This window comes from Engraulis encrasicolus, chromosome 24, assembly GCF_034702125.1.
Source record: "Engraulis encrasicolus isolate BLACKSEA-1 chromosome 24, IST_EnEncr_1.0, whole genome shotgun sequence".
In the NCBI taxonomy this organism is placed as follows: domain Eukaryota; kingdom Metazoa; phylum Chordata; class Actinopteri; order Clupeiformes; family Engraulidae; genus Engraulis; species Engraulis encrasicolus.
In genome coordinates, this window is record NC_085880.1 from 3432326 (window position 1) to 3439825 (window position 7500).

The 7500-nt window shown below is 47.0% G+C and overlaps 1 protein-coding gene across 2 annotated transcripts in view; it reads right to left on the reverse strand.

The window, feature by feature from the left end:
- Nucleotides 1–7500, reverse strand: part of slx4ip (SLX4 interacting protein) — a 70629-nt gene that overhangs the window by 17400 nt on the left and 45729 nt on the right. For both annotated transcript variants that reach the window (XM_063192259.1, XM_063192258.1), the window contains exon 5: nucleotides 1269–1346. In XM_063192259.1, coding sequence (XP_063048329.1) covers nucleotides 1269–1346 — 78 coding nt within the window. The remainder of the gene's footprint in view (nucleotides 1–1268; nucleotides 1347–7500) is intronic.

A 7500-nucleotide genomic window follows, 5' to 3' on the forward strand; every position in this document is an offset into this window, starting at 1 on the left:
AAAGGACAGGAGAGACAACAATCACAACAAAACAAACCAAGTACGACAGTGAGAATTCAGACCCAGAAATTACGGAGGTTCACTTGGAGTTGGACGTGAACTGAGGGGAGAGTTCACAGACTACTAGGGTGAGCTTAATAATCCTCCCAGTTCTTCTTTCGCAGCAGGGAAAAACAGACTTTGAGTCTTTTTGAAGTGCTTTTTGGGGTCTCTCCAGCAAACCCACCAACTCAGGAACAAAAAGAGAGACTGACAACGCAGGTTGATCCAAACTGACCTTCTTCATGGGAAGTAGCCATGTTCACCTCAGGCTCTTATAAAACACAAGTGAGATCAGAGGAGTCGGATTATGTTAACGTGGAACATCAAGAAAAACTTCAATGGATAAAAATCCCCCCATGCCTCACAGCTCAATCAATGGAGGTTTGACAACGACATCCAATACTGACAAAACAAACCACATATTTGTAGCACTCTCCAGCTCCAAAAGGCAGACCAGACAATGTGAACTGAAAGCAGTCTCATTTTCCTTCCATGTTTGAAAAAAAGACATATTTACATCCTTTCATGCTTTTCTTGTCTTTTGTTTTGGCTTTGTCATGCCTCATTTTTACAGCCCTCTCTCGCTGAGCATTGAATATGATACATTTGAGAGTTCAAAACTGTCCTTGGAAGACAAATATAGCCCAAGTCGCATCAACTGACTTTCACTGGAATGCAGAAAAAATAGGCAAACAATTACAGGCTGCCAAAGACAGTGCCAGTTCACCGCTACTGGGGCTGTTTTCAATCTGGGGTAAAACATGGAACTCAGCAGTCTCGAGAACGAGCCCAACCATTATTTGCTGGTAATTTTCAGGCCCTCAAGACCACAGAGAGAAGCTAAAAACTCAGCGACAAGCTACTCTTGGGGTCACAGGATTTTAAGCTGTGTGAGAAAGCTTTCTTGTCAGTTGGTTTAAAACCTGCTTTAACCTTGGTACTACTGCCCAAACACAGCAAAGGACAAGCTCTAGCATGGACATTAAAAAAAAAATCATCAATCAAGTCATCCTTGCAGTCATTTTGGGGGAAAAAAGTATTGTGGAAATGGTGACACTAAATTATCTCATTGTCAATGATATCATGCCCATCTATGAAAACCACCCACAGTGGCATTTTGTGCTGGGCTAGGAAGAAGCGGCTGCTCTATGGATCTCTTTATTCTCAGCGGCAGCGCCCTTTAACCAGTAAAAGCAGTGTGGGCAATGAATAAGCTGATGGCTTACCTCGGTGACGCCGGTTGGTGATGCACCTAAGATTGACGTGCCTCTTCATGAAGTACGCCGCCAGGCGAAAGGCCGGCCCTGCCAAAGACAACACACATGTGGGAGTGAGGCTGCTGTTCTGTCGATATGTACTGCTTCGTCGAAATGAGCTGTTAAAATAGCCAAAACCCTAATAGCCAAACCACTGATCCCGTAGCCGTTGGTAGCGCAGCTCGACAGGTACAGTAGGCCATATCGACAGGGCACCAAGCTGCAAGGTGGGGAGGCGAACAGACCGCGTGGAAAAAAAGAGAGACAGCGAGAGAGCTTGGAGTCATCGTGACGAACGCACGGTGCCTGTCGGGTCGTACAGGAGACGCCGAGCATTTTCATAAAGCGTAGCGTACCCTATAATCAATTGGGCCGCGCTTGTCGGGAGCCTGTGGTATTTAAATGAGTGCTGATATATGCAAAATAAAAAAGGGGTGAGAAAGAGAGGGTGAGGGAGGGAGGAGAGAGAGAGAGAGAGAGAGAGAGAGAGAGAGAGAGAGAGAGAGAGAGAGAGAGAGAGAGAGAGAGCTGTAAAGAGCAAACCACTTCCAAATGCAAAAGAGATTGGCTTCAATTACACGTGGGATAAGGGGACGGACCACCACATCCACAAACACTCGAGACAAGATGGGAATGAGATGGATGTTTCTCAGAGGCCCAGTTAGAGGTGCAGACTTTGGGGAAAGACATGTTTATATATGTGCTCAACAGCCAAAATTAACTTTCAAAAAAAAGGCATCTGCTGAATACTTCAAAAATGAAAAGCATACACGCCCCCTTCCACCCCATTCCTCCACTGAAGACGAATCACAAACACGAAATATGTAGGATAATGTAATACAGCAATTTTGCGTTGGAGAAAGGAAGGCCATGTTACCAATATTGAGAGTCAAGTCAAGTCAAGTCAAGTAGGTTTTATTGTCAATTTCTTTACATGCACTGGTCATACAAAGAATTTGAAATTACAAAGAGCTAACCTCTTTTCTTGAAATGTGCCCATACTAATTGAGAAAGACATTTGTACATGGCCTAAAGTAACGAAAACATCTTCTCTGTTCAAATTGGCTTTGATGTCACCCCCAGGGGCCTTGGATGATTGCTATGATGCTTACGTGTTTAGCTGCACCACACCTGCACTTTCAGACAGCCTGCCCTGCCATTGGATGACAGCCAATTCCTATAGGTCAATTTGATGCTTTTGACAGAGCAATCATATGGTATTAAAATAATCAAATGGGTAAAGGGAAGTGTACTACCAAATATTTTCTATTCTAATTTTTAAATTTAAACCGTCTCTGGTACTACTCCATCAACCCAACTTTGTAGTCCATCTCTAACCAAAAACAGCAACGCAAATGAGCATCAATTTGCACAAACAGAGTTGCTCCAGGACTGTGGGAACTTAGTTTGCACAAGTTTGACATATTAGATCCAAATTAGGGGCTACACCTTCAATGCTATGGGCACTGGGCAGGCTCGGCTAGGCCGGCCTGAGCGCCTTGCTGCAAATTAAAACTGCCATGTCAACAGCTTCGGCGCGGCTGCTCCATGATGCCAGAGGCTGCTGGGCCTTTGATGTGCTCAGTAATAAGGCTGACACAGTGCCCAAAGAATTTACTGCCTCCGTTGGTGTGTAAGTGTGTGTGTGTGTGTGTGTGTGTGTGTGTGCGTGTGTGCATGCGTGCGTGTGTGCGCGCGCAAGTGCACACCGGATGATGAATTCATCATGCTTCAATGGTTTTGTGGAAAAGGAAATCGGACGTGTTGTTCTTCCCTGCTGGTCCGCAGGCCTGGCTCTGCTGACAACAGAGTGAGAACTCAGAAGGGATGAGCGACTGATCCCGGCCTTTCCTAACGAAGCGACCTTTTAACCACTGCGCCAATAAACGTGTTTACTTCCTGATTGTGTATCTCCACCTAACATCCCCTAAGGTGTCATCCAACATTCTCTCTATTTTACATGAAACACACCATTGTTTTGCTTTTTTTCCTTTTCAAAGCGATTGGCTAGATAACCCACTGCAGATCTACAGTAACAATGGCGTGTGTGAAAGGGGAAGAGAAGTGAGCCGAGGCTGTGATTCATTTGAAGGCCAAAGAGTCCAATTACAGGCGGCGGACGCCAGCGCACCTCTCCAGATCAGATGTGATTTGCTTCTGTTGCCAGTTTAAAAGCAGGACATCAAAAGAGGCATTCCTCATCAGGAAATGCTGTCTCCAAGCCTCCTGCTTGGCATTTAGTCAATGCAAATCTCCATTCATTCCCTATTATTCCAAGACCAGGCGGACTTTGCATAGTACAGTAGAGTACGGTCATTCAAGTTTACACAATTCGTACAGTACAGTAACGGCATCATCTGCATAAATGCAGTTTGGTCGCATTTTTAAGGACAAACCAATCAAATGCAAATCTAGTGGCTTTATAAAAACACACGCACCCATGCACACCATGTTTTTATTTAAACCACTTTAGCACACGCACAAGGGAAAAAAGATCTCTACTGACCCAGACCCTGTTTGTCATTGCTGAAGGAATGCAAGACACAAGTCTGCAAAAAGACGGAGCACTGTTGCCTAATCTGGGAGGAATTTGCGAGAGAGAGGGAGAGAGAGAGAGGAGGGGAAGGGCTCTGGCTAACACGCTAGCAATCCAGTTGCGCTTTGTAAACAGGACAACAGGCATGAGAAAGCCATGAGAGCCTTCTCTGTGGCTGTGTTAAAGCTGCAGACTCTGTGTCTGTCTGACTGTCTTGAGAAACTCTGCCCCGAGGCTTGTTGGGGGGTACCAACAAAATATTCGCCGCCACTACCAGCCCCAAACTTCCACAAGCAGCAAAAATTCATTAAAATATACCACACACACACATATGAGAAAGGCAGGCAGGCAGGCAAAATACTTTTTGTTGTTCCTCCCTGCCGTGAGCGGTTCCCAGTGTTACCATTCAACACGACCATCGAACAAATATTGTTGGCTTATGCATTCTTAAGCAATTGGACTGCGGAAAATCAATGGGTTGGGCTCGGGGCGGCCACCTGTTGTCAATAACGAGGGCGGTTTGTGGCCAGACCGGACCAATAAGAGTGCACATCATATCTCCGTGTCTGATGACACTATGGTTCCTTGAACAACAGGCTCGCGACACTTCAAAAGAAAGCCTGTTGTGGTCGTGTGCATAATGCTATGCAATTACCATGTCTGCGAGCCACAAAACTGCCTCCCACGAGCGCTACACAGTGGTTGAGTGATTGATAGGTACACCTCCGCAGTCCCCCCCAGCTTCACTTAATGCTTTAACAACAGCCTTTCTCTACCTCTGCTAGAAGTTTGTTTGAAAATGCACGGTATAACGATGTTTTCCATAAATAACTGGCGATCCTTAGAGTCCTCCGCAATGGAAAGCATTCAGTCAAAAAAAAGAAAAAAACCATACCGTTACACAAAAGTGTCACAGGGGAGAAAATACAACCTCTTCCACCCGTGTGATGGAGTAAATAAGGCACTGGGAGTGACTGTTGTTCTACTCACAGCCACTCACCGATCATTAAAAACAACTATCTCCTAATGGAAAAGATGAACTCCCCCAAGGCCTGACAGAGCAGCCAAGCAGGCTCCTGTAAAAAGATATACGGTGCGGTTCCACCCTCTGAAAACCGTAAAAGTGGGGTTCCCATGCTTAACGGTGCCATCATCGTTGCCACCATAACTCATGACAAAGAGAGAGAGAGAGAGAGAGAGAGAGAGAGAGAGAGAGAGAGAGAGAGAGACGTCTTGGGGCCAGAGGGGGAAAAGCCGCCACAGAGCAACTGAGGTAATTAGGTATTAGCCTATTTACATAATGACCGTGTTCGGGCTCGGAGCCCTCAGGAGTTTCGTGAAAATGTAACGAACGCAACGATCTTGAGTGGCAGGCCGATAAATCAAAGCAGGACATGACAAAAGAGCCAGAAATCAATCAGAAATATGTTCTGTTCTGACAGCGGCCTGGTCGTTTGTTTGCAGGTGGTTGCTTTTATAACGATACAGTCACCACCGGCCTTAGTGGTGACTTCAGCCTCCAAACTTCTCTGGCCTCCGACAAGAGCATGAGAAAGTAACAGGGGGAAAAAAAATCAGGCTGCTTTGTCATAACATTAGTCTTGTTCATAACCCAGTCAGACCCTGGGGAAGTGGTTTTCCCCCTTTTTGTGCTTTAAATACACAACACTGGATGCCTTCTCCGAGAGGTATGCAGATGGGTATCAATCTTCGGTTTCTCCTACCCATTTCTGGAGTGGGAGGGAAAGCGGAGGAATGATCGGCGCTCCCGACTCATCAGCCTGTGTTTTGGGAGCTTCAATTTTGTCCATTATAAATGGAAGGATAACACCCTTCGCCCCCCAACCCCCACACTTCCCCCCTCCTTCTCCTACTCCGTCAATAAAGTTGGAAGGTATTTGGGTTCTTTTTCTCCCTCTCTCTCTTCCCCTGGTGATTTGAGCCTGCCAATTCCCAGGACAAGGCAGACTAGAATGTCTGGACCCTGAGTTGGGAACCACGGAGAGGCATGGGCTTGAGACATCAGCTGTTGCGCTCGCGGCCTCCTAAAGCTTCCCCGCTCCAAGCAGGAGTTGCTCTTGGCCACCGTCCCAGGGTCTTTTTGCGCTAAGTGATTGCCTCGTTCACATTCGCGTTTCCGTGCTCTGAGCAAAGTCGCGCGCATGCCTTGTGTTTTGATTCATTCGCCTATCTCCTCGTCTCAAAGTCTGACTACCTGACTGCATTTTTTCGTGGAGGTTTGATCCGACAAGGCGAGACAAGTTGCCGCGGCAAGCACTCGCTGCTTAAGCTGTGTTATGTGTCACGAGCCAATGTTGTGACAGACCCTGTCTTAGAACAAAGGGGAACTCAGCGTGACAGATTAGCATATGGCGGAGGGCCACCGGGAATAGAAAGACAAAACTGTGTAATCACGTAATGGCTCACATAATGCAGCACACAAAGACACAGGAGATGCGTGCCTCTGCTGAAGACGGCTCTGGTCTTTGTTTTTCGTTGTTGTTATTTTTCACTTTGGGAAGCAGTCCTTAACAGTGCTGAGCCCTTGCCAGCCCGCTGTCATAATCTCCCACAACAAGACAACAATACAACGTGTCTGCCCACAGTCTCCACAGCGCTGAAATATATACAGTATGTGTATGCAAGGCTTTGTGTACACTAAAGCTACACCACGCATACTACACTAGGATCCCCCTGCCACCACCACCAATGACCTCACCACCACCCCCCAAAACTTTCACCACTTCCTGGTGAAACAATGAGGGTGAAGGAAAGTCAACAAACCAAAAGAATGCAATAGGAATGTGCACCTAAAAAACAAAGAGTGCAAGACAGGGTGATCCACCTCCAACCTCCATTTTGTGAGCCCCAACACTCCACGTCTCAAAAAACACGCACATACAGTACAGATACACACGTGGAAAGAGAATGCAGGAAGGAAATATTAAAAATTCTAATAAAAAAAGTTGATGGAAAATTATTACTAATGATTGACACTGAGGTAACATGCCCTCTAAGTTTCCAATGACCTTACAGTGCAGAGTGTACAGGTGGGATAGGCCCTGTCTGCATCTCTCTGTGTGTCCTGTTGTAACTGGGACGGGCTGGGGAGGGAGGAAACAGAAAGAGGGCTGTTGGGAGGTTGAAAACACACATACACACACACACACACACACACACACACACACACACACACACACACACACACACACACACACACACACCACATGTAAGAACGGAACGGGGCTTTCCTGGAAGAACATCACTCTCGCTGCGTAACCGTAGCCTCGGCTCTTCGGCCAACGCGCCTTATCGTTCAGCGCAGCATCCACCTGAAACAATATTTGCACATGAGTGTTCAATTTAACATTTGGGTGACCCCTCGGAAAGCGGTTACGAAAGACGCCGGCGTGGTGACGCAGGCCAATAGCTGCACAGGACTCGGGGACCACAGAATGACAAAGAAAACAAGTCAACCGAGCGAGCGGCACCTCCTTCGGTAACCCTCCGAGCCCAAAACATAATCTAACCGGCGAAATCCAGTAGCAGCAACGGCGGGCGGCAGCAGCACAGAGTGAGAGGCTGAGATGGAGGAGGAGGAGGAGGAGGAGGAGGAGGAGGAGTGCTGGACGTGACAGTGACGTATGGTAGATGGCAGAGGGACGG